Source organism: Carlito syrichta, unplaced genomic scaffold, assembly GCF_000164805.1.
Source record: "Carlito syrichta isolate Samal-C Ts95f unplaced genomic scaffold, Tarsius_syrichta-2.0.1 Scaffold312174, whole genome shotgun sequence".
Classification (NCBI taxonomy): domain Eukaryota; kingdom Metazoa; phylum Chordata; class Mammalia; order Primates; family Tarsiidae; genus Carlito; species Carlito syrichta.
The window spans coordinates 132,125-160,077 of record NW_007256270.1 but is presented as its reverse complement, the minus strand read 5'-3'; the positions used below and the strand labels follow the sequence as shown (position 1 = coordinate 160,077).

General features: G+C 37.0%; 1 protein-coding gene across 5 annotated transcripts in view; it reads right to left on the bottom strand.

Moving 5' to 3' along the window:
* The window catches only part of SHTN1 (shootin 1), a 106,835-nt gene that overhangs the window by 8,713 nt on the left and 70,169 nt on the right, over window positions 1-27,953 (bottom strand). For 2 of the 5 annotated variants that reach the window (XM_021718402.1, XM_008069669.1), the window contains 4 exons: window positions 22,029-22,138; window positions 18,667-18,720; window positions 13,671-13,791; window positions 9,482-9,674 (listed from right to left, as the gene is read on the bottom strand). In XM_021718402.1, the coding sequence (XP_021574077.1) occupies window positions 9,482-9,674; window positions 13,671-13,791; window positions 18,667-18,720; window positions 22,029-22,138 (478 nt within the window). Of the gene's footprint in view, window positions 1-7,705; window positions 8,273-9,481; window positions 9,675-13,670; window positions 13,792-18,666; window positions 18,721-22,028; window positions 22,139-27,953 lie in introns of those variants that run through there. The other 3 variants (XM_021718403.1, XM_008069671.1, XM_008069670.1) reach the window with 3 other exon arrangements.

Genomic DNA, 27,953 nt, shown 5'->3' with positions numbered 1-27,953 from the left:
ACATGCCTGTAATTCTGGCTACTCGGAAGGCTGAGGTGGAAGGATCGCCAGAGCCCAGCAGGTGAGGCTGCAGTGGCCGCTCCCGGTCTGGACGACAGTGAGATTCCAACTCAAAAAAAAAAGAAACTAAAACACTGTAGAGACTATTGAAAATGGTTTAAAAAGGTTACAAGGCACCAAAAGCAATTTGGTTCTCTATGCAGACATGACATATTTTATACAAAGTCTCTTAAAATCATAGGTGCTTGCAACAGGAAGCAAATGCTAGAAGGCAATTAATTCTTTGAGAGAATTGAGAATTACTCAGCATTTTAACAGTAATTTTGAGATTTACTCAACAGCAGTTTAACAGTCATTTTTCCATGAGGTGTAATGCATCCTCAACAATTAATCTGGAAGAAGCTGCTGCTATTGCAACTCACAACACTTATAAGACAATACTGACAGGCGATCTTTTGGGCAGTTCCCTGGACAGCTCCTTGGGGGGCGGGCTAAGTGAGGGGATCTCAACTTCCAGAACATCTAGTTGTTCCACTAATTTTGTTGTTAAAACTTAATTGTCCATGTACAGGCACACATGGAGAACCTTTGTAGTAGTGCTTTGCCGAACAGAGCCATTTCCTGCAGTGTCAGTACACAATTCAGCTGTACTAAGATTACAGTTGAGAGCACAGCAAATCCTTTAATTGTATAAGAGCATCAGATTAAGCAGTAATGTCCATGCAGTTCATTCTGCTAGCTAGTAGTCTCTTTGCAGAAACAAATGTTTACTAAGTACAGGGAAGGTACCCCCCGCTTCCTTCTAGGCTGGGGCGTGTGTGTGTGTGTGTGTGTGTGTGTGTGTGTGTGTGTGTGTGTGTGTGTGTGTGTTACGTGGGGCGTGTGTTTGTGTGTGTGTGTGTGTGTGTGTGTGTTATGTGCGTGTGTGTGTGTGTGTGTGTTACGTGCCCGCGCGTGCACACACACACACAGGCACACACTGAGAAAGAGGAGGTGATGAGGAAATGGTGGAGGTGGGGATAACAGAAAGAAAACTCACTCCTTTCCATCCCACCCTCCCTCCCCTGGCAGCAGCCAGAGACTGCAGATTCTTCTCTCCTGCTAATGTGATTAATGTCCAGGTCCCACTTAAGAGTGAAAACATGTGGTATTCAGTTCTTTGTTTCTGTGATAGATCACTAAGTATGATGGTCTCCAACTCTATCCAATTTGCTGTGCCTTGCCTCCATTTAAACAAAATGTTGACCCAAAACCTCTCTTAAGAAATGGTTATATGGCTAACCAAATTAATTTCCAGCTAGGATCAATGTTTAAGAGAATAATTTTATGCCAAGTTTCCCTAAAAGTAAGTTAAGAAACTCAATTTCTATTTGCTAACATATTTCAAAAGTTTAATTCTCTAGGTCCAATTTTTAAAAAGCAGTACTTATCAATTTCATTTTTCTACCTTAGTTTCACACTGGAAATAATGAATAAAAGTGAAGAGACCAGTTAGAGGTCAAACAATTATAAAAATCAATGTTACTTTAAATTCAAAACCTGAATGGCCAATTAGAGTTTTTTACTTTCATGAAAATGTTTGACTAGTCACACCAACCAAGAGACATCTAAAATTTATCTTTTTTTTTTTTTTTGAGTTGGAGTCTCACTCTGTCGCCCAGACCGGAGTGCAGTGGCCGTTCCCGGCCACCGCAGCCTCGACCTGCTGGGCTCCGGTGATCCTTCCGCCTCAGCCTTCCAAGTAGCCGGAATTACAGGCATGCACTACCACGCCCGGCTGATTTTTTGATTTATTGTAGAGATGAGGTCTCGCCAAGTTGACCAGGCGTGTCTCGAACCCCTGGGCTCAGACAATCCACTCACCTCCGCCTCCCAAAGGCACGGGATTACAGGCTGAGCCACCAAGCCGGCTTAAAATTTATCTTTTATCAATTACCCTTTGATAATTCAGTTAATGGCCCAAACAAGATGAACTCTTACAAAAATAAATTTGTATGGGGCCAAAAGTCACATGAATTTAGAGACACCAGAGATGTAGAAAGCAAATACAAATTAAGATAAAAATGGTTTCACTGGAAACGAACACTTTTCTATTGAAACTGAAGTTCTGTAATTGCCATGGGTTTTTGTTTTTTAAATTCTTCTAGGGCAGACTGTGACCTGTTTTGACCCCCCAAACAAAAGAACAAGCTAACTGCCTATATGATGGTTAAAAAGGAAATTTAAAAGAGTTTGATAAAGCTTACAGTTTCCAGGGGAAGCTTGGGTGAAGAGAAGCATGATGAATTAGAGAACTGGAAGAGTCTCTGGCAATTGTGGCTTAAAAGGATCTTTGAGAATGACCAAGAGAAGAGGACAGAGCTGTGAAATCACTGCAAATCACACTGTTTTGTTTTGTTTTGTTTTTTGAGTTGGAGTCTCACTCTGTCACCCAGACTGGAGTGCAGTGGCATGCTCCCAGCCACCGCAGCCTTGACCTGCTGAGCTCCGGTGCTCCTTCCGCCTCAGCCTTCCAAGTAGCTGGAACTACAGGCGTGCACTATCACGCCCGGCAAATTTTTTTGATTTATTGTAGAGATGAGGTCTCATCAAGTTGCCCAGGTGGGTCTTGAGCCCGTGGGCTCAGGCAATTCACTCACCTCGGCCTCCCAAAGAGCGGGATTACAGGCTGAGCCACCAAGCCCAGCGCAAAACACATTGTTACAATGGAACCTGAGTTCCCTCTCAAATGGGTTCTACTTTTTGAAGCAAGGTTTTACAGAAATAACTAGATAAAATGAAGAATCATTTTTGAGGTTGACTACCTTGTTTAGTTGTAACTGTTAGGAGGATATTCACCTTCCTGAAAGTAATTAATAGAAAAAGTGACTATGGATGAACAAAGCTCAATTCAGATGAGGAAGTCCACTTCCATATGAATCTGTTTCATTCAGAGATGAAAAGTAAGATGGCAACAACACAAGATATTCTTGAACCCCTGCCTAATTGTGATGCAGACATATTTTAAGATCTGCTTAGTTTTTCCTCCATACTGAAAGTCCCTTTATCTTGCCTCTCTTTAGAATAGAGATGTCCTAAAACATGACAACCAATGGACAAATAAGCACAAACTCGAAGCTCTCTCACAAAAAAGTACAGCATAAAGTGCATACAATAATAAAATTTATTTTGGGCTTTAGAATGGATGTTTTTGAAAACAACCAGATTCACAGACAGTGATTCACCTTTACATTATCATATTACATTATCACTCATAAAGCACCTTTCTAATCCAACAATTAGGGTCAGATTTTTCAAGATATTTTACTTCTGGGAATAAACTATTATTCAGCATGTGTGAAATGTCCAATAAAATTTTAAAATGTGTAAATGAAACTTACTCTGAAGACTAAACTAGCATAGGCTGGTATTCTGATAGGCTAATTTTCAAAGTTTATTTTGAAGCATGCCCCTTTATTGGACATTTGGCATGAAAAACGTTAAAATAATTTTTTCCAATTATTCTTTAAGACTTTTTTACTAATTTTTATTTCCAGAGCTCTTTGTTCTACTGAGTAACATTTTCCTCCCTAGACAAGAGATCTTTTAGTTGCTTCGGTTAGCCTTAGCAAGAGGATGAGAAAAGGAAGAGCTGACACTACCTATGAGGATGTAGGGTCCAAGAAGCAGGGCATGAGTATCAGTGGGTCAATGGAGCAGTTTAAGTGCCAAATTATTGCTTCCTATAGAAGAAATCTTATGGTTATTCTAGTCCATTCCTTAAGCTCTTAATATATTAAACACAGTATGCCATAGCTCAAAAGGCATGGACCTTGGAGGCAGAACGTAAAAGGTTCAGATGCAATGTGACCCGAGATCAGTGAGAATTAGAGTTGTAGGCAAGCTGTCTACCCCACTGAGCATCAGTTTCCTCAGATGTAAAGTGAGAATAATGTCCAGTCACTAGGTTTGGGGGAATTCAAACAACACATGAAAGTTCCTGGTAATAACAATAAAACTACACAGAAACAAATTCCAAAATCTTCAACCCACAAACTGGAAACTGGTTCCATTAACTAAAAGCCTCCATCTATAATCAACACATACATCCTGCCTACTACAATCTCAGTACATTTCTTCTTGGATGGATATTATATTATTATGAATATATACTGCAAAAGAGTGATAGAAAATATTAACTAAATAGAAAAGACACACAATGAAATGCTGTAGGTAGGCTTTTCCTCTCAAGATGTTTTTCCAATTTACTGTACCTATATCAATCAAGAACATCAGCATTATGTTCTTATGCATTATATGTTGATAATAGAGTTAACATGTTTCTGGTACCTCACATAGCAACAACTCTGCTAGGTAAGTGTTATTACTTTCAATTTACACATGAGGAAACTGAGTCAGATTAAATAACTTGTCCAAGGTCACAAAGATAATAAACAGCAGACCCAAAACCTGAACCCTAGTCTATCTGACTGTAGAGCTCAAGTCCTGGAAATAACTGGATGCTGTTTGCTACCCTATGTATATGCGGAAAATGACTGGTTTACTAAACTAATCACATTGTTTCCTTGCTACTCCCCTCTCCTGTCCACAGACTTTTATTGATGAAAATACAAATCATTCTTATTTTTCTGACCTTGTGCAACATTCAATCAGCCTATTTCCAGGTATTACAGCTGTCTGAAAGTAACAGTTTCTGTAAAAAATTCTATAATTTAGAATTTTCTCTCTTTTATATTGACCATCCCACCCACTGATTAGCCTGAATCAATGAGTCTTACTATATTTTAACATTATCAGATTAATCTAAATCAACAGAAAGAGCATCAAAGCAAAAATAAGTTTTGCTTTGCTTATGTGCTTGGCTAGCTCTTTATCTCTTGTAGCATAAAGGGAGACCACCAGCAGAATTCCTATTTGAATTATAAGCAATCAGAATTAATAAAATTTGAATTCACTGTGAGATTTAACATGTGTAAATTTCCTCATGTGTAAATTGAAAGTAATAACACTTACCTAGCAGAGGTGTTCTTTAAATTAGATAATATATCACAAGTATTTCAGTAACTTTCTTTCCTATCTTATGTTAAAATTATAAGGCTGAGATAATGGATCCTCAAGGACAAAAGCTAAGATACTGGACCACCTGGGTTGTTTACTGGATCAGATGACCTTGGCAAGTCATTTAACCTCTCTGTGTTTTGTTTTCTTTTTGTTGTGATTCTTCTCATCTATGACTAGACAGTATATACTTAGTAGAAATAATTAACAGACATATTTTTCAAGCCATTATTAAAATAGAAACAAAAAAATTAGGCTTCCCCAAGTCCTGATTACCCTCTTTCTTTTTCTTCTTGTTTCTTTAAAAACAAAAGAAAACAAAACTCTTGCTTTGCTTATGCTAATGACAAGAATGCTAATTTTAATTAATTCTCATAATTAAGTATTAAAAGTGTTTCTTGGGCAACCCCTTCGGGTCCCCTCCCGCTGTGGGAGCTTTTCTGTCCTCTCAATAAATCCTGCTTTCTAAAAAAAAAAGTGTTTTTTGCTTTCTCATAGGTCCCTAGGAAATAAATCAATATATCTCTGACTTTATAATTTACCAGACACGAGTTACTCAATTATTTAGAATATATACATATGTTGATTTTAGAAGTTTATTAAAAGAAAAAAGAACTTCCTAGGGATAGCTTGGTATTATTTTTCTGGTTAAGTGAAGATCTTATGCAGAAAACATCTTTGTTTCTGCCTTTACATTTAAAACATTTCTTAGTAGTTTAGTAAACTTTCCTGTCCATCTGAGGCCAATCAGGTGAGTATAACTGAGTCTTTCTCTCACAGCTGGATATTCTGTTGTCTCTGATAACTTCATCTGGCATAGGTTCAAAGGCAAAAAAGATATGCAAGATTGAGCTGAATGTAAATGACTCCTGGGCATTTAAAAGATGCTTTAAAAACTAAAGAGCCCAACCAAACAACCAATCAACAAAAACCTCTAAAAACCAAAGCGCCCAGCCAAACAACCAATCAACAAAAATCTCTAATATCTAGCTGGTGTGTATATTAAATATAGTATTCAGCAGTATATGCAACTGCTGAATACTGTTTAATTGAGTATTTCAATTAATTGATATTCTGCTGTTTTATTGATTCTATGTGCTCATTCCTTCATTTATTTAACAAGTATTTACTGTGAGCCCTCCCAGATGGCAGGAATTGTTCCAGGTGTTTGAGATAAACCAGTGAACAGAAAAGAAATAAAATTCTACCCTCATGGAATTTACATTCCAGTAGGGGAAGAGGAAAAATTAACAATAAATATTGTAAGTACAGAATACAGTAAATTAAGCATGATAACTTCTATGGGGGGAATGGCATAGGATAAGGTGAAGGGAAGTCAGCACTTAGGGGAAGATGGGTTACAATTTTAAATAGGGTGGTGAGGGTAGGCCTCATTGAAAAGATGACATTTGAGCAAAGAACTGATAGAAGGTGAGGGAGTAGGCTATACAGCTATTGGGGCAGAGCAAAAGCAGAGGGTCTAGGGTGGAACAGGACCAGGCCAAAGAGGCCAAAGTGAAGGGAGGTAAGAGTAGTAGGGGCTGATAAGGGCTAGTGTGTGAGTGTGAGTGTGTATGTGTGTGTGTGTGTGTGTGTGTGTATGGACATACACATGTGCTGAAGCAATAATGTATCCATAATGAAGCAATAATGTATTGCAACTGATATCTTCCCTTCACCCTGATTCCCATCAAGAGCCTGAAAAGACCTGAAACACTATGGTGGTGGCACCACAAATCAAAATAAAGGTGTGACTACTAGAGTGTAAACGCAGTTTTAAAAAGTAAAGGAAGCATTTCACGTTTTTTGAGTTGGAGCCTCACTCTGTCACCTGGGCTGGAGTGCAGTAGCATGCTCATGGCCACCGCAGCCTTAACCTGCTAGGCTCAGGTGATCCTTCCACCTCAGTGTTCCAAGAGGCTGAAACTAACAGGCACATGCCACCACGCCAGGTTAATTTTTGAATTTATTGTAGAGATGAGGTCTTGGCAAGTTAGTTGCCCTGGCTGGTCTTGAATCTGTGGGCTCAGGCAATCCTCTTACCCCGGCCTCCCAAAATGCTGGGATTATAGGCATAAGTCACTGTGCACAGCTCACATTTCACTTTTTTTTAATTTTTATTTTTTGAGTTGGAGGCTCACTCTGTCACCCAGACTGGCGTGCAGTGGCCGCTCCCGGCCACCGCAGCCTCGACCTGCTGGGCTCCGGCGATCCTTCCACCTCAGCCTTCCGAGTAGCCGGAATTACAGGCACGCGCTACCACGCCTGGCTAATTTTTTTTTTTTTATTTATTGTAGAGATGAGGTCTCGCTGCCCAGGCGGGTCTTGAACCCGCAGGCTCAGGCAATCCACTCACCTCAGCCTCCCAAAGGCGCGGGATTACAGGCTGAGCCACCGAGCCTGGCTACATTTCACTTTTTAACTGTTGATCTGATTCACAGTGCTTTGACAATTCCAGCCAATGAAGTAAGACACTGTGGCTGCCTCGACCTTATGGTTAATATAATAGAACAAACTTATTAGTCAAAGCAAGCCAGAAACAGTCCTGAAAAGAACCTTTCTTATTCCTGGCAGGTAGGCTGGATTCAGGGAATCCTAATAAATAATATAAATTTTTACTTTTAAAGCTTACATGTAATTCCATTACGTTAAACTTCTTTTAGTCATTAAAAGGCTTACACAGAATGAATGAAATGTGCCCATCTGGGACATGAATAATTACCCTGTACATACACAAAATTATCAGATTCATTTGGATAGTCTAATTGTACTAAACAGATTTTTCAGAAAGATCCTCTTATTTGCTAAATTATTGTCAATATGAAAACATATGGCATTAGTTGTTTTAGCTAAAGAATGTCAAGAACTGAATAATCAAGCATTAGGTTACAAAGTTTAAAAGTTAATACAGCAGCACACAGTATTTGTATTAGTGCTTTAAGTAGATAAATTAAACTGAAATGTGTCTCTTAAGCAGTCATTGAACAAGCAAGACGAGAAATAAATTGAGCTTCATATCGGCCTTTATGGCATCTAACAACTGTGTCTGTCAACACATGGATCCTTTTCACTGTGAATTCAACACACATTTTGCAGACCTTGGGCCTGCAATTATTTCATTTCCTTTCTTGGAAATGTAATTTCCACTTACTTTTGGAGAATAAAAGGCAGACAAAAGGAGGAAGGAGTTGCAGTATTTTCTGATTAAGATTATCTGTGTAAAATGGTAAAGGAAAAAAATCTATATACACACACTGAAGCATTTATCAGAAACTAACTTGTCTCAGCCAAATTGCTTTTGTGTCTGGATATTGGTTCAAATGTAGCCAGATTGTTGATGTCAAATTAGGTGTTAAACAAATTTAATAGGAAAGCTGAAGAATGAATATAGATCATCTTTCTGTTAGAACTGTTCAAATGACTCTAGTCAAAAGAAAGGAAACACATGACTGCAGAAGAAAATGTGCTTTTAGATGCAATGAAATTAGATAAAACTGTAAATCAGCAAAGAGGGTCATTCATTCCAAAAGAGGAAAAAAAGTTAATAGTAGCAATGAGAAAAATGCAAGAGAGAAAGAAAATACCATTTGGCAAAAATAGATGCAAATTAAATTTCAACTTCATTTGTCCAGGTTTCACCTTTAAGCTAAGACAGCTAGAGCTACAAAAAAGGGGTTCTTTCTCTCTTGATAGGACAGGAAATCAGAGGTTTAATTAACCATGATTACAATATTCGGCTGATCTGATTTGTCTCACCTCTTCCTTTTCTTTAAGTGACAAACTGGCTGACATCCTGGCAAGAGAACTACAGCAAAACTGTAGACTAATTTTAAAAAGAGCTTGCCATTGTTATAAAACAAATTGATTTTCCACTAGATGTGTCTGAAACACATTCAATAGCAGGATTAACTCTCTGACAATCAAAGTGCCACTTAGAAGCAAGTCTATATAGATCACTCTTTACATAGTATATTTTCATTCTTAGGATAGAGCAATATTAGGCATGTCTTTAACTGAGGACCAGAACAAAAGGTTGTAAAGGTGTACCCTTCAAAGTAGCCTCTGCAAGATCTAGTATCTTCTTCAGCTGCTCATGAACCATTAAGAAGGATGACCTAAGCATTTAATCTCGAAAGACTGTCTTCTGATACAGAAAAAGTATCATCCAAGTAAATATTTTGTGTAGAAGAATTTGATTACCAAACCAGTTTAGGGGAAGTAAACTGGTATTTTTTTTGGATCTGAATGAGATCTTGAAGCTAGAATTCTAGAATCAAAAGTTGGCTCATCAAATGAAAGAAGAAAAGTATTTATTCTGTAGCCAAATAAAAATGTCTCTAACGAGAAACAAACCAAAGAAACACACAAGTCAGTCATTATAGATTCTTCTATGTACTACTTAGTAAAGAGTATCATTACTTACTGAAATGTAACCTTGGAACTTGTGCATCCTTCCAATTTACGGGACCCTTCACCTGGCTCAGGTGTTGGGGGGGACGGGCTGTTGAATTCTGCCTCCAGAGTTTTCTTGTTCAAGGCTGTTTTTGTTACACTGGATACAGAACCCAACACTGGCATGGATTTGGACTCTGAGGTGGCTAATATCCCGGTTGGACCTTAAAACCAAACACATACCTCAAGTTTAATAATTCTGTGCAATGCTTATTAATATGGTACTGAAAAACAGATTAACTGAAAATCCCTCAAGAAGTGCAAAGGTCAGGTTTGTTAAAAATTTGAAGAGCATGCTGAAAAATGTTCCTATTGGAAATCTGCTCTCCTTTGGTGGGTCTAGTACATCTCAATTCACCAGGATCATGCTGAGAAATTGTGTACAGACCTTTAGGAAACCACAAAATCCTGGGCCATAGTCCCCTCACTGACCAGAGTCCTTAGTAATATTGCAATTGTGAAAACTCTTTTCTTATCAAAGTATGGCTTTCTGACAGTCATACTTGAACCATTTTGCCTCTCAAGAGTTCTTTCCCAAAACTGAGCTCTGCATTTTAAACAGAAAATGGAACAATGTGGAAAGGTTCTTTCTAAGAGGCTCATGAAGTCTTCTTGAGCATTAAACAGCTTTTATGAACATTTTCATTTTAATGTGAATGAGAAGTAAGTGGATTTATTTCCTTTTAAATTACAGACACTGGATCATAAAAATTAAGTGGGAAAGAGTCTGGCTATTTACTTTTTGGACTTTTCTGCTCTATGGGATGGGATTTTAACATTATAATAGGGCTTGTTACTGAAATTATTGGCGTATCAATCTAAAAGTTCTGGGCAATGAAACTAAGCCCCCTTATGACTTTTCCCCTAACTTTAGGCAGGAAGATTCTCACACAGGCAGTTTTCTCAAAGCAAGATTCTAGTATGTCTTTCTTTAAACTTCAGAAGGAATGCTTTTAGAACAAAGAGATTTATGAAATAAATCACAGACATGCAAATTAATCCTAATTTCTAAAATGAAGCTAGAGGACAACTTTGAAAGGCGCCACTAAGAAAATCACAAAATTTGGGTGTCTCTTTATTCCTAAAAAATGCCAGATCATCACCTAAAATGGAACATACTAGTGGATACAATCCAAAATGCTAGCTAATCCCTGATCATTAATATTAAGCTCTGGAATGTTATTCTTACATTTGGATATGAGATGTCTGATGTTCTACAACAGTATAACACATCAACTCTAAAAATGAAGGTCTAATTTGAAACCCTACCTAAGAGAGACTGAAAAGTTGTTTAGGCATTTTGTTGGACACCTCTTTTAGCATCACTCTATGTGGGCGACACAGAACCCCTCTGGTCTAGCAGAAGCCATAGCTCACAAAACATTAGTGCCTGTCTTTCTTACTTATTTCATCTAAACTATCTAGGCAGACAAATTCATGACATTACTGAATAATCTGGTTTAAAAGGCCTCCTCTTCCCAGCTGTCTTAAGCCTCGTGTTGCATGGAGATGTAAGTAAAGAGAAAAGGGCAGAAAGCCCAAGAAATAAAGTCAAATATAAACATGAAGTTGAATTCAAGATTTGCTTTCACTAAGCTCTATTCTGCCCTTGGGTAATTTTTTTACCAAAGCACTAGGTATCTTTAAACAATCTGTCCTTGTTGGAAACCAAGATCTGTTTTGAATAAACCAATGCTTTTCCTGCAAAAAGGAAGCAGAGTAGTGAGCTAAGCCCAAGCTCTCACTTTCCTTGTATACAAAAAGAAAAAATTTAAAATGTATAGTGTTTAAGGTTATTATTACTGCATCTTTTTTAAGTCACCCAAAGTTCTCCAAAAGGCACTTGATACTCTCTGAAGTGCAAGTTTGGTAAGGCCACAAAGCTAGGCAAAACAAGGAAACATCAGTTAGGTTCATAGGATGTTCATAAAAGCTGTTTTCCGTCTCAAAAATGATAAGGAAAAGGATATATCCCTTGCCCCAGGGGAGATACTCATTATCCTGGGATCTGAGTTCTACAATCCTCTGGCTGCCTCTCTTATGTTCCTTCCTTGCTCCACTTGTGACCTCACATTTACTTTCCCATAAGCCTTTGTATGTAGAAGAAAACAACCTCAGAGATTAAGTACCTGAGGCACCAACCTATCCAGTGCCCCATCTTTGTCATCTGACTCCCATCATGTAGCTGTGTTGCTTTAGCTTCCTTATTCACCAATCACACCCTAATTTTCACTTTGTCACTCCATGACCTCTATAAGAAGATTCACATGGTAACTGCCTCTTCCACTTTGATGCTAGAAAAACATTTGTACCACCCACAAAATGGTTGGATTTCTTTATATGTATGTTTGTTTCCTTCTTTTTTCCTTTTGCCTTGGCTATTAGGGAGCTCAAAGAAAATTTCTGCTCAGTATGTGTTTCCTCTCCACCTTGCCAATGACAGTTCTTATTATTCTTTTCATTTATCAATAGTTCCGTTGAATATCTGTCTTTTATTCTAATTTCCCACAAATAATATATCAAATATTTGTTTACTGGTGGAATACAATACATAAATGATTCTCACCAGGCCTATAAATGTGCATCTTTCTCTACTCTTTGAAATATTCAAATTTCCATACTGCTAAAATGAAAATGTTTCCTCATTTCTTCCATTGAAAATTAATTCTGAAACAGCGAGTGTTGCACGTTTGACCAAATTCATGAGTGAAGTAAGAATGTTTCTTGAGAAGCAAAAAGGGCAGTGACAAAAAACAAAATGTAAATGACAGAGTACTAAAATGGCATCAACAAAATCTTTAAAAATAGTGATGTCTACATGAGTACTTTAAGGCTGAAATGATGGAAAAGATGACTCAAGCACTGATTAAATCACAAAATGAAGAACGATTCATATGTCATGTGGAGGCTGTGTAATGTTCGCAAAGCAATCCTAAGAAAAAAATATCTTGTGGCATTTTGCAGGGAGAAGGGAACTGGGAGGAAGAGACTCTTTCTATGATTGAAACAGTGAAATCTCCAGGTCAAACTAAAAACTGGATGGCTGAATTTTTTTTAAAAGAAGAAAACAAAAGTGTCATCTTTTTATAATAAAGGTTTGTCTGGTATTATGCTGCTTTTGGTTCAAAGACTCAATTCACTCAATTGTTTGAGTAAATTCCTTGGTCAAAACTAGAGCCTGATTATAAGAAACCCATCTTGAATAGTCTAGTAACTTAAATTTGGTCAACATGGCTTATTATTTTCCAGATCTAAACTGCTATGATAGACTATTTGAAGTTGACAGAACTGAGTATAAAAGATCAGCCCGTTCACAATGGGTGCCAATTAATTCTACCTCATAGTAGTCTTTCAGAATCAGCCTCCTAGCTGGCCACAAGGGAAAACTCAAAAAAGGTTTCTCTTAATTCCCATGACTCCAAGCTGGTAAAACAAGAAGACATACATAGTTCTGGAATAGATTTTGAGGTCTAACACATGCTTAATGTGAAACAAATACAAACTGTGAGCTCAAGACTTGTTCAGATGGTATATTATTGTTGGTGACAGAACTGAAATTTCTCATTCACTTGTTTCATAGGCAAAGACAATTAGCTAAATGGATATGAAGAGTAAAGATGATTTCCTTGCATTTGTAACTGATGTGTAATTATTGTGCACTTACTTTGTACTCGGCACAATGTTAAGCACTTTTCACATATTGACTGACTTAACCTTTAGAGTAATTCTTCAAAGCAGTGCTTTTATTATCCTCATTTTATAGATGAAGAAATTGAGGCACAGAAAGGTTGACTAGTTTGCCTAAGGGTAACCAGCTAGTATATGACAGAACTCAAACTCAGATGGTCTTGTTCCAGAACAGTACTTGATGCTATATTACTGCCAAAACCCATCCTGAATGTCTTTACACAGGGCATTAAACAAGCCAAATCTATAAATGCCTGATTACCTACAAATAAATAAACATACCAACAAACAAAAACACATGAGTTCTTATGACATATCTAGAAATACCTTTGCCCATCCCATACTTCTCACTCACATTAAAAATAAATATTTTAATAATAATTTTTAAAAGGTCATTTCATGTTAAAAAGGGACTTAGAGAAAGATATTTCAGAGATAAAGAGGAGGACTGTGGAGAATTCAAACCAGCTTACTACTGCTATCTGCTTCTGCTGTCACCTTTCTGCGACGCAAAATCCTTTCTAACTCAGTTTCACTGTTTTCAGGGTCAAGGGATTTTAAGCTTCTTGAACTAGTGGATTTGTTAAGTGTCCCCTAAAGTGAAAACAAAACAAAAACAAAAAGGTTAATGTCTTAATACAATACACAAAAGAATATAAAAATCAAAACATTACCAGAATCTGAATGAAATTAGGAAATAAAACAAATTTGCTGTATATATACATATACATATATATATATATACGTGTGTGTGTGTGTGTGTGTGTGTGTGTGTGTGTGTGTGTGTGTGTATTTGAATGTATCTTCAACAACACAGAGTGTTGGATCATTTAAGAAGATGCCACTGATGCTGTAGATGCTAGCTTTCATATCAGAAGAACAAGGCAAGAACACTTCTTGATGAGTTGGCCGCATGAAATTCAGCAGCGGGAAGGCACCTGCATCTTGATGATTAAGATTCTGATGTATGTTGATTGAGTAAGAAGAGAACAGATACATTAAACTCACCTTAGAAGGAAATCTTGATATGGCGGCCACGAGTCACTAAAAACAAATTCTAGCAGCACTGAAAAATGTGTGGCTGAGCACACCTTGACTTTAGCGTGAAAGAGGAAAGTTATAATCATACAAAGAGGCAAGCAAGGGTCAGGCATATTAATTCCGTATTCCTAACAGAGGAGACAGTGAATGTAGTGAATGTATTATTCATGGCCCAGAAAATACTGAAGGAAATAAGAGATGCTATAAAGCTGTACTGCTGAAAAGAATATTAGTTTTCAAGAAGACAGAGAAAGACCCATGCAGTGGTTCACTCTCCTGGCTCCTCTCAGAAGTATGTTCTGTAGAGAGAGCTATGGTTTTTCCATCCCCATGACTAGTCAAGTGTTTGTACAGAACACTGGGTGATGTACTTCTTCTCAATTATGTGTAAGGATTTGATACTTCAACATTACAAGTCTTTCATAAGAAGTGTCCTCATTTCTTTGACATGATCCTCCTCAGCTGTGCCAAAGGCTTGGGGAAAATAGGTGGTAGGGGGCCAGGAGAACCATACTCTTGATCAGAGAAAATAAGAACCTCAAGCCCAGTATAACTCTCCAGACTTCATGACAGAGTCAGAAGGCAGCTTCTGTTCACCAAGGCTAATAACCTTGCCAGGCTTTATAATGGCTGAACTCACTAAGGGCTTGCCTTAATCCTGCTCCTTCCCCCATGCAACTTCCTGAAGTATCCTACAAATTATAATGGCTAAAAATGGTAATCCATGTTTTTTCTTTAGCCTATAAAACAAAAAAGTTGCTGGTAAAATCATATGGTTACAAATCTCATGATATAGGTTATGGTGTTTTGCTTAGAATAAAAAACTTTTCCCACCCTAACTGCTTAAAGTTATAGAAGAATAGCCTGCTGTCAGGAGGGAAACTGACAAGGATATTACATTATTATCAGCTGCCTAATCAACTGATACACAAAGTACTTATATAAGGTTCATATTTTAATCAGACATACATTATTTTTTCCACTAGAAGTATCTCTTTTGGCTCTTCACTTATTGTAAAACTTCATTTAATATGTCAAAAGAAATATCACATCACTTGTAACACTATAATAACTTATTTTATAATTCCAAAATGGGATGATTTGGTTTATATCCTTAACATTGCAGATATATATCTACTTATGAAAGAGTCATACAGTGAGGCATGGGTGACCCTAACAAGATACAGAAAACAGAACTCTAGCTTCTTTAGATACATTTGAAAAACGTACTAGAACAACTATTCCCATATCATTTTTATTAATAATTTTAAAAAGCTTTCCATCTGCATTGTTTGTAAATAAATGTGAAAAGAAACCTTATGGTTATCACTACTAAAATAAGTTGTAAAGCTACTTTATTGCTTGAATGTCAAGGATACTTTGTGTGATATGCCCAATGGCTGGAGTTAATTCAAGGAAAATGGGGGGTGTGTGTGTGTATATACATACATATTCTCCAAGCATATCATTTATTAAGGAATTTGCCTTTTATAATATTCTCTACTTTTTATTTTGGTAACAGTATTATTCTACAAATTCCTGACTGTGGTAAGCTACCCTCTCGTCATACCTGATACTGAAAGAATCCATTTTCCAAATTTTCCAACTTCTAACCCTTGAAACCCAAACTTCTCTCTCCATTTACTGATGGATATGGCTGACTCAGTTCATATATGAGTAAACTTTAAATATAGAAGCAATTATGGAGGAAGGTTTCTGCACGACTCTCAATTGAAATGATGAAGAGCTCAACTAATAAAGTACCAAAATTATTCTAGCTATTTATATTAGAATCATAGAATTTGAGAATAAGAAATTAATTTAGAAACCATGTGGTACACATAATTCCTTCACACAAGAGAATTCAAACTCAGTGAGACTTGGGGTCTGGGCCAGGTTCCACAGTAAGTCGGTAATAGGGCTGAACCTAAAACTTAGATCTTCCAATTCCTAAACCAGTACTCTTTTTCTATTTCAAATCACTGTAATCATTTAACAATCTTAGTCCCCATGCTCACTAAATGTTCACAATGCTGACTAATCTAATTGTCAGGTGGCAAAATTAACTCTTTAACAACTTCTGGGTACTCTGAAAAACTGAAGATGTTTGAAAAAGACCTGTAAGAAGATACTTTTTTTAAAAACAGTCTTTGTTTCTTTGATTTAGAGCCAACTGAAATTGAGAAGAGATTTTTAGATAAATGTATATCAGTTTATTCCTCAGAAATTGCCATTAGAGTGGCTTTTAAGTTACTGGAATAACTCAGGAGGTTACCCTAAAATATACAGCTTTAAAAATTAAGTGGAAGTAGGTTTGAAAAAATGAGTTCAGTCAGCACCGAGACATTAAAAATTGGCTTACAAATTACATAACTCAAAAAATGGAGTAAGTTTTTTCATCTCCCCCAAATCTGAGACTTCTTCTCTATTCTCTACCCATGTGCTGACTCAGCAGTGGGCTAAATCTCTAAGTCTTACAACTTGGGTCACATTCCATTTCAGCAAAAATACTCCAGGCTGAGCGTCTTCCTGATTTCTGTTCCACAACAGAACCGAACATGGTGTTCTTGAACAGGTGCTCACTTTCCACTTGAGTACACACTATAAACTTTTCGTGCTCTTCCATATTTGTTTTATATATGACATGATTGTAAGGCTGGCATCATGTGCTTTACAGGGTACTAATTTTGATCATCCTCATAAGTCTGAATTCCAGCAAGAAGCATGAATAAGGATGTCCGTTTGTTAGGCAAGATGACCTAGGGGCTTTCTCTTCTCTCTCACACACAAGAATGTGTATAGTTTAGAGGCCCCCAGGTGACTGAGAGTTATAAATGATCCATCTTCCCTCAAATAAACTTCTGTAGAGGCAGAGGAAAGCTGCCATTTGGCAAAGAGGAGTAGGGGAAAGCATCAGGAGTTCCACTTAAATAAAAAAACGAAGAAATAATGTCAGAATAATAACTGCTAGTAATACATTAATGCCAGATAAGACAGAAGGATCTAATGATAGATCCAGGGCAAGAAGGATGGGGGCAATTGCAGAAAAGAAAGAGGTTTCTAAAATTTTTATAATTGATAAATTATTTCACAAATTTCTCTCCTTGAGGTGGCACAAAATTATTTATGAGTATGATATTTAGAAGTAATACTATAATTCAGTAAACTTATCATCCAGCATTATCAGGGAAGAGGATATTTTAGATAACCAAATATTAGCATATGTATCTCATAGAGATGACTAATTTTTAAAATAAACCTGATTTTTAAAAAGTCAAACTCATTATCAGAACTGTGCCCCAGGAGACATCTTTATGAGCATGCATTCGCATTATGATGCAAACACAACAAAAGGGATGCCAAAGTGAGTTCTCCTTAACAGAACACTGGATAACTAAATTTTCTGAGCAAAGAATCCATTAGATAATAACCACATACTTTTTCAAAGGTTACAGTGTTATTCTGTAGGTAGAACACCGCTGTTAGCCAGTGATATACCTCTCTTCAGTGCTAATCCCACTCACTTAAAACTAAAGCAAACTAATTAAGCTATTCTGAGTTAAGTCTACTGTTTAAAGACATGCTTGATGAAAATAATCTTGTTTACCACAATTATATGGATGTCCACATGCAATGCATAATTAGCACTGAAACAACAAACATGGGAGTATTTAGTCCTGTACCTCCGCCCCCATATTTGTTGACTTACTATGCATAATAACTGGAATCGGGACTGTTACAGGATCTGAGAATAGAGCTCTTAGTATCTGAAACATTTCCTAAGTGAGGCATTTATCTTTGCCAGCAACTGTTGGAGAGGGCAGTAGCCATTTATTCTGTTGGCAAAAGCTCATACTTTCAAAAGCAAAAATATGAGTAGAGAGAGAGAGAAAGCATACTCTCCAACGGATATGAATTACTTTTAGAAAATAAAATTAGTAACATAAAGGAAGGGCCTTTTGTCTTATCATCAAATTATTGTTTCCACTGTAAGAAAAGGCAGATTGTGACCCTGATATTAACATATTTGGGTAGGATCTCAGATTTACATTTAGATGTCAAGAATTCCACTTTCCTCAAAGTGAAGTACTATCATCTATTATATTTTTGTTATTCATAAATATGTACAGATGGCCAGACTCTTGATCTTCATAATGTAATGCCAAGATTGGGGGGCAAGAACAGGAAACAATGACTTTGGTGAACGTGTAACCACTCATTTAGAATAGAAACAGCAGTGTTTTTTGATATATTATTAGCACATATGATAGAGAAGTCCATAAGTACAATCAAGTAAACTGGCAAAAGAAATGAGGTTGACTGTAGGTGAGAATAAAACATCAAAAGCAATTATTCATAAAAAACAGATTAAAATATTCTCCTTTCATTTTCCCCTTATCTAAACAATAAATAGAGATCTATTCTTACCAGTATTCCTTTTAGTTCATCCACTGCACTTTCAGAGCCTTTTGAAGATTCTGGCTACAATTTTAAAAATAAAAAATTTACTGAATAATTTCATTTAAAAATACTAGACAATGATTTTTACATGGCAAAGGATTGGTAGCTTAAATTGGTGATGTGTATGACTATGTATTTCTTAAAATTAGGTCTATGTCTTCAAGTTAGGAAAAAAATATTAGCCATGTTAATGCTCTCAAGTGGCAGTTAAAAAGGAAATTAGAAATTATATTCAAAGCAAAAGGACACAAGGTATCATCTTCTAAATACCATTTTATTACCTCTTGGTTATTATCATAGGCTAAAAAAAATACTGAGTTTCAATATCTGATTCCAAACTATTCAAAGCTTTTTGCAATAAACTGTGTTCTACTTGCATTGCTGGACTCTGCTGGCAAGCAAGGACTAGAGAGAAGGCAGTGCAGAGCAGAAGCAAGCGAAAGGGCAGAAAACCTCTCCAGGTCTGGGAGGAGGTCCACCAGCCCTGAGAGGAGGTCAGCTCACAGGGTCCTGGCACGTCTTGTCTCATGAATTACATGAAAGGACCGAATCTGGGGAGCTGGGACCCGCAAAGAACCTAGCTTACAGGAGAATGCCAGCATGGCTGGCTGCCAGAGCAGTCAAGGACCTTACAGAGGGTATAGCTCAATCACTTTATCTTAGGAGAAAAGTTAGGCTTGAGGAAGGCAGTATTTGAGTCAAGTGTCTTAATTACAAGCCCCACTCTCTTCTGGCCATATCATGAACAAAATAATTTGAAATAAAATTCTTGGTAACATTTGTCTGTCTCACAATACTTAACGATCTCTGTAGATCCCTAGACTAATTTAGCGGAGGGAAAATTTAACATGAGATAGATTCTCATGAAAAATAAGTTCAGGAAAGACATCTGTTCTTCCCTGTACTACTTCCTTTCACAAAAGATGGAATGAAGAGGAAACTTGCACAGACATAATGAAAGGAAGCTCTTGAGCCACTCATTCCTGGCAAAGAGGTGAGGCTACAGTTTCTCTCAACAAAAAATGGAAATTGGTAATAGCAGCCTATACTCCTTTCCTCTCAAAATAGAATTTAAAAAACAAGATCCCATTTCAATTTTTAAAAAGAAAGAGAAGGAAGAGAGAAGTTTGCTGCTCATGTACAAATTTGACTGAGGCATTCAGCTTTCATAGTCCAGGTTTTCTGTGAAATATACATGCCCAGAGTGCCAGTCATAAGCACTAGAACACTAATTTCAACCACATCAGCACCAACGCCACCTCCAAAAAATGTAGAAACTATGCAGTTGAACTAGTATTCTCAAGGCAGGCTCAATTTCTGCAGGTCAACTGCTCAGGTGACAGGCTGTGATGTTTGAACAAATGCCCTGCCTTTAGGCATACCCCAAAGTGCTGCCATGCCATTCAGGCTGCCCTATGACTGCACACACCTTTTAAAGCCTGGATTGCACATTGTCATAACTTGTGACATTTCAAGAAAGCCCTGACGGAACTGGGGGAAGGCATCTGTCCTAAAACATGCAGTGACCATTTGTTTTAAATGTTATCAGTCAGGTCATTCAACACTATATCTACACAGTTTAATGATTACCAGCAAAAAACCCAGTCATCCACTGATCCTTGTTCAGTTGATTCCCAGATTGTGAAATGACATTAAATAATGTGTAACTGTTGGGAGAGTCATGGGAAGAAAGAAAAAGCACAAAGTGATATTCTGAAAACAAAAGGATGTACGAAACATTGATTGCTTATGATTTAAGAAGTTTTCAACATTTTTCTTTCTAGTTTTTTAAAATGGCATTGCATTTTTCTCTAGTAATAGTTTGGTTGCTTATTCTTTTCATGGCAGTGGAGATACAAAAGCTATAAAAATGTATTCTTTTTCAAAGGTGGCACTCGGACTTGCATTTTAAAGTGTTTTCACGCTTTGTTCCATTTGGTTCTGACAACAACACCATGAGTGGAATAGGGCAGGTGCTACCCCCATTAAAAAGAGAAAAAAGCATGGGGAAGCTGGGTGACACTGCCTGGGCCCAACTCCAACAACAGTGCTTCACTCACTCACCAGACACCAGCACTGAAACCGCTGTGCCAGATCATTCTACACACTTGGCTTCTCCTCCAGTTTTACATTCTGTCTTTTACTTAGAAAACTGCTTTCATATCCTTGGCATAAGACTGAACTACTTTACATGGTTGGTCAAAGCTTCTGTTTCACTAGATGTAAATCTACACTTGGAGTTGAGGATTTTTTTCCCTCTTTCCAGGTCACACCATGGACACTCCTGCCTTGCCTGACTATCTTGCCTGCCTGTGCCAAAGTGGCAATTTAAAAAAAACCACTGGAATCTGAATTAAACAGTTATCATACTGGGGGACAGTTAAGCAGCTGAAGAGAGGCATCTTTGACAGAAGGAAAGAATCAAACCATAAAGTTTGGTGAAGAAGGGATTCAGTGCTGGTGTCTGGTGAAGAAGGGAGAGGGAAGAACAAGGAAGGGGGGAAGGGGAAGAAAGGTGGAAGGGGAAATAGCAGAAGGAAGATAAGGAAGAAGAGAAAGAAGAAGAGAGGAAGAGGGAAAGGGAAAGGGGAGAAGGAAGGAGAACTAGTATGTTCATACCTAATTTGAATGAAGAAAGAATATTTTTCAAGGAAAATGTTGAAAACTATTATCGGGCCTATTTAAATGTAATAGACACAAAGGGAGGGGAGAAATACAGAACTGGACTCTAAGCTCACACAGATCCCAGGGCACTCACTGTTTAGGAGTGAACTGATAATACATATGCACAAAACTTTCTCCTTGAAGTGACCTAGAATATGTTTGTGAAGTAATTAATGAAAAAGAATCCTATAAATCTCACTATTTTTCAAAAGTTATCTTAGTTCTGTTCTGCCATTATTATGTGATTCCTCCCACTAAAATAGAAGCCTCAAGGAAGAAAGCATTTTTGTCTGTTTGTTTCCTGCTTTATTCCCTGTACCTAAAACAGTATCTGGCACATAGTAGATAATCACACAAAAGAATAAAAAATCAAAGAAAAGAAAGGTTATAACAATTATTTGTTTGGTATAGCAGTTCATATCAATGTCTTTCTCAAAGAGATGACATGACCCTGCAAATAACATGGCATATTTTCTATACTGATTTAGGCTCTTCACAGGTCAACTAAGAGTCTTTCTGTAACAGGCTTATATGGAGGTAAAAGCTTTTATGACACATTATCCTAAGATTTGACAGTCCTAACGTAGCTTTCATCAAATTTTTTTCTTTTATTTTAAAAAGAAAATTGTCAAGGTGGGGGGAGTAAACATTTAGTCATTCCATACCTTTGCCTTCGGTCTGGTTGTCTGATTAACTGGTCTAAGATGAACTCCCTTTTTAATTCTATCCATCATCTCTTCAACTGCTTGCCTCTTTAGATCTGTGACTTCTTCAGCTGTTCAAAGAACACATACATAAATCATCTGATATTACAAGAAAACAGCTACTTCCTATTTTTGGTGACTCAGAAAAACTGTACTATATAATTAATCAGTCATTTTTCAGACAGAGTTGTAGAACAACAATAATTTATTTCAGGTTAACAGCTAGCAGGTAGCAACATTTTAAAATAATTTTTTAAAAAACAAAGGATCTGATAAAAGTAAGAGTTATATAATTTGTAGCATGGAAGTCAATATTGTCTCATTTATGTTAAATAGATTTTGTTTATTTGTCAACATAATAATAGACTTGAATTTCTGCAGGTCTTTAAAAATCCAACTTTGTACCTAATCCTAAATAATCATTCATCTTTGTCTCAAAGATGTTTTTATAACTTATAGTACATCCTATGTCAAAGAAATCAGTCCAAAGAAGAAATAATTACTAAAAATCCATATAAAAAATGAAAGAGATGTTTTCCTTGCTGGGATAAATCCATAGTCAAAAGACAAATAGCAAATAAATAAAATCTATTTCTAAATTGCCATCTTTTGTTTAGGAATCACATGGAAAGGAAACATTTAAGCAAACCTTTTTTGAGTCTTTTAAAAGTGTCAATGTTAAGGGAAAACATACATCTAGCAATAAGTATAATTAAGAAATTAAATTTGATAAAAGTTTCAACTATCTATTGTTTAGCCCTTAAACCATTTTGGTTTAAGAAAAAGAAAAGATGTTGAGATGTGTATCAATTAGATGAATGCAATTGAGGTGACCTTAAACCTGTTGATCAGAATAGTGAAATGGTTCTCTTGCCAAATAGCTTGACCAAAAGCACAGAACCATTTTGGAATATTTATTGTCATTAATATGGTTCCAGATTTTGTGTTTACCTCTATCTAACTCATTACAGCTAATATATTTAAGTTTAAATATCTCAAAAGGACCTTCTAATTAACATCTTTAATAGACTCCATATTGCCAGGTCAGAAATATAGTGGGCACTCAACATCTGCTAACTTCTGAATTTTTGACTTTAAATGACTTTTAAAAGATATACACACATACATATACACACATATATGCAATATGTATAGTATATGCTATATACTACATATACTACACATACATAAATAAACTAGTGTGTGTTTGTGTCTCTCTCTATATACATATGTATACACACACACACACACATTTTTTACAGATAGGATCTCACTCTGTCACTCTTACCCAGGCTGAAGTGCAGTGGTGCTATCACAGGTCACTACAGCCTTGAATACTAGGCTCAAGCAATCTTCTTGCCTTAGACTCCTACATAGCTGGGATTACAAGCACAAACCACCGTGCCTAGCACTATTAATATTTTTACTAGTTAAGTAGAAATGAATTTTTGTGTTCACCCCAAAAGGCTGGCTTCCAAATGGAGGCAATCACAACCGTATCCCCAAGTAAATTAGCCCTAGTGTTAGGATTTGCACTAAGAAGGCCTAGATCACAACGTTTTCTGCTATATGGTCAGATTCCACTCTAACCCTGGGTAGCCATTTCTCTTATATAAGTACCCAGGATAACAACTAAGAGAGTCCAGAAGTTTCCATTATGCTCACCTCAACATGTCCAATTATGGATCACTGCTACATTTACCGTAAATTTAGGTTTTCTAATACAATCCTCACTTCAAATAGAGTTGTCATCCTCCAAAGTTATTGAAATACTGGGAATTAAAATTTCTTAATATCCAAACTTTTTCAGATCCAGACGTCAGAAAAGTATCTCTTGTCAGGCAACATGGGAAACATGGTCACCAAGGTTAGAACTCACTCACCAGTAAATAAAAGATGACAAAACTGTGGGTTGACCAACCATGTGCCCTTCCTTAAACAGCATTTTCTCAGGCACCTTTTGATAGCTCACAAACATCAACCAGGGAACAGACAAGTAAATTACTATGGGTAGAAAATCATTCATTCATTCACTCACTCACTTAGTATCTGAATATCTTTTGTGCACTACACAGGACTCTTATTGATCCTATTCAAAATCAGGGGAGATAAAACCCAGATCTGCCACTCGACCACCCGGCATGGGTGTGGGATTTATTTCTGAGAATTCAAAAAATACGTTAAAAAGCATTTTATTTTTCAGAAAGGCTGCCATTTTGAGACGAGGAAGAGCCGCATGGCAATAGGAACACCGCCTACACACAGATTAGTGCTCTGTAAGGAATGACTGAAACCCAATTAAACGCACCACACAAAAACTAATTAAGGCAGACAGATGGAGAATTATGGTCAACACCATTCAAATCTGCTACAGCATCTAACATAGCAGGAATTTAAAGTAGTTTCTTATATTTGCTTGCCAGAATCATAGTGATAATTCAGAGAAGTGCCACTATCTGTATTGTGTACAGATTATAAACCAGGCTTTAATTTCTCAGTCTTTTTCAAACCTAAAGGCTTAATTGGTTTTAAGGAAAAGAAATCACTCTTATCAGATTCCCTACTCAGGCGCAATACAAGGGCAACGCTAGGTTAGCTACACAAGCTTTTTCTCTCCCCAACCCTGTTTTTTGAACTAAGCAATCTATACAAACTTCTAAACTATTAAGCAGTTCTAATAAATCTGCAAGAATCACCTACAGAGAGCTCATGGTATGTTTTGTAATTCTTTCTGCAATCACACAGTTGGTAATTGTCTCACAAAAGCATGTAATCAGGGAGACAATAGAAATATGCAGGATACTGGAGATTAAAGAAAAGGGACAAATGAAGACAACAGGTCTAACGTTATTGAACTGCCACAGGAAAATAAAGTCAAATGTTCTTTGAGTCAGTGCTTCAGGGTCAGTCTTGGATCAGAAAGCTACATGTAATTAATTGGGGCTTAAATTTTAAGCCCCACTTGAAAAATAAGTTAGTTCCTAAAAAAAATAAAATAATAAAAAGAATCACAGACAAAACCATCACCTTATTACTCAATAAAACCTTCTGTTACTACCTAAAAGAAACTAAAATGAATTTCTAAACTCCATAGGATTACTTTTTCTTTCACTAACTTTTCTTTTAAAAGGCATTTAAAAAAATCTTATGCCACTATGATATGCAAAATTTCTAAAGAATACATTTTGGGTGAATAAGTTCAAATTTGACATCAGGTCATAAAGTTAAAGAAATTTCCTTAATTACAATAATTGCAGAAACCTGCTGGATAAGAATGCCCTTTACTCCCCCTCCCCCCAAAGGGTGGCTGGGAACTTTTCTATTTTTTCAGCTGACATCTGGACTATTTTCTGTGCTGAATTCTACTAAATACTGTACTGAATATAATCTTCATTCAGACTCATTAATTCTCACAACAATTCTATGAAATGGGAACTACTATTATCCCCATTCTACAGATTAGCAAACTGGGGCAAAAAAATGGTAAGAAAATATCAACAAATTAGTGAACTAAATATATGATAAACAGCAGGCATACCTTCGAAATCTCAAAACTGGTCCAATAAATATGAGGGGGAACCCAAAGAAAACTAGAATTGTTTTTTTGGAGGGTGAGCCTCTGGTAGTAAAGGTTTCCCCTGCTAGGTAAGTGTTCTAGGAACTCATCAGCATCAGTGTACCAGCTCTAGTTGTTATGAGAGGCTGTGTTCAACTTCAGTGAATTTTTTTTTTTTTGAGATTCAACAAATTTGTCCATTTCATAATGAGTGATTTACAAGTGTATCTGCCCACACTGTATTTAGTATTTAGCAGTTTTTGTTTGTTTCTTTTTTAAGATTGGAAAACACAGTTTATTTAGAAAATAAATTAGAGAAAGAGAAGAGAAAGGAGATTCACCTCCCCTAGGTAGGAAAGGGGGTCAAAGCCAGGAAACATGGTGGCCATAGCTCAAAGAGCCATGTGGACACACTAGAGTTTAACAAAATATTGGTCTATGTTCAGGAGTTTTTGACCAAAAATGGCATTATCCCTGTTGCCCCACCCTCCCTATTCACCGGATCTTGCCCCAATCAACTTTTTTTGGTTTCCCCAGATGAAAAAAGTCCACAGAGGGAAACATTTTGCCATTGTGGAAGAGGTGAAACAAAAAACATTAGAGGCACTAAAAGGCATCAAAATTGACCAATTCAGAAACTGTTTTGAGCAGTGGGAAAAATATCTTGATAGGTGTATTGCATCAAATGGAGAGTACTTTGAAGGTGACTGAAGTTTAAACATGTAAGAATAAACAATTTTTTATGAACAAATTTTGGGTTTTTTAGATTCCCCTCATATATTCTTGTCAAAATTAGAGTTATTAACCCCAAAGTTTGTAATGATTTCTTATATTCAAATCTAAAATATTCCAAAGACTTTTCTTACAATCAAACTCTTTAAGAGTCATAAGTAAGGAAGAAAAGTTTCCCCATTTATAAACTCTGAACCCCTTACCCTGTATGTTAGAAGCCATCATAAGATGCGGACATAAGAAAGACGGCCAGGTACGGTAGCTCACGCCTGTAATCCCAGCACTGTGGGAGGCTGAGGAAGGAGCATTGCTTGAGCCCAGGAGTTTAAGGCCAGCCTAGGCAAAATAGAGAGATCCCGACTCTACAAAAAATAAAACATTTAGCTAGGCATGGTGGTGCACACCTGTAGTCCCAGCTACTCAGGAGGCTGAAGCAGGAGAATCACTTGAGCCCAGGGAGTGAAGGTTATGGTAAGCAATGATCGTACCACTACACTCCAGCCTGGGTGGCAGAATAAGACCCTGACTCAAAAAAACAAAAAAAAGGAGAGAGAGAAGGAAGGAAGGAAACACATTTATTAATCATTCATTTAATCATTGTTGATTTATATACTCAACAACTATTTTTTTAGTGTGAAGTAATAACAAGACACTATAAATAACTACCTTGCCAGATAGAGAGAGGGTATTGCTCTAGCCACATGTGGGTATAGTACATATCTTTTAAGACTATATGATTTTTAGGGTTACTCCAATCCAAAATTTCACGAGCATCTTCTATGTCAGCAAATCTACTTAGAATTCCAAAATAACAATCTAATAGCCCAAGGATGAGGGAGAAAATACTATCACATTTCATGAATTATAAGTAAAATGTAATCGTTCCATGGAAAACTGTGTGACTCCTAACATTGTGGGTAAAGAAGCTCTAGAATTCTTTTAAATTTAAGGGTGTTAGAGGTTGACAAGTTGAGGGTGACCTGCTTTGAAAAAAATATATCATTTTATTCTGACTTCCCCTGTAACCCTCTAAAATGCATCAATTGTCTCCTTACAAAATTTTTTTTTTAATTTTAAATTATATTGCTAGCAAAAGCTAGTAGCCAGTAACCCAGAAGCAAGGATGCCCTACAAATCACCTAAGGCATGACTGCTTCTGAATCCTGCAATGCCTTGTGCAAAGAAGAGTTTGTCTTTCAACCCATTAATGTACACAGGAACAGATTCCAAAGGGTTGCTGGAGGCAGGCACAGAGAGCCAATTCATTGAGATGAAATTAGCTTTAATTTGTAATGATGCTACAAGATTCCTGCTGAGAAAGAAAAGACAAAGTCCAAACTTCAATTCATTCAACATGCATGAAAGCTGCGACAGTCTGCAGAGAAGAGTAAACCCTCAAAGAGCTTGCAATCTAGCCGGGCTCGGTGGCTCAGTCTGTAATCCCACGCCTTTGGGAGGCTGAGGTGAGTGGATTGCCTGAGTCCGCGGGTTCGTGACCCGCCTGGGCAGCGAGACCTCGTCTCTACAATAAATCTAAAAATCAGCTGGGCGTGGTAGCGCATACCTGTAATTCCGGCTACTTGGAAGACTGAGGCGGA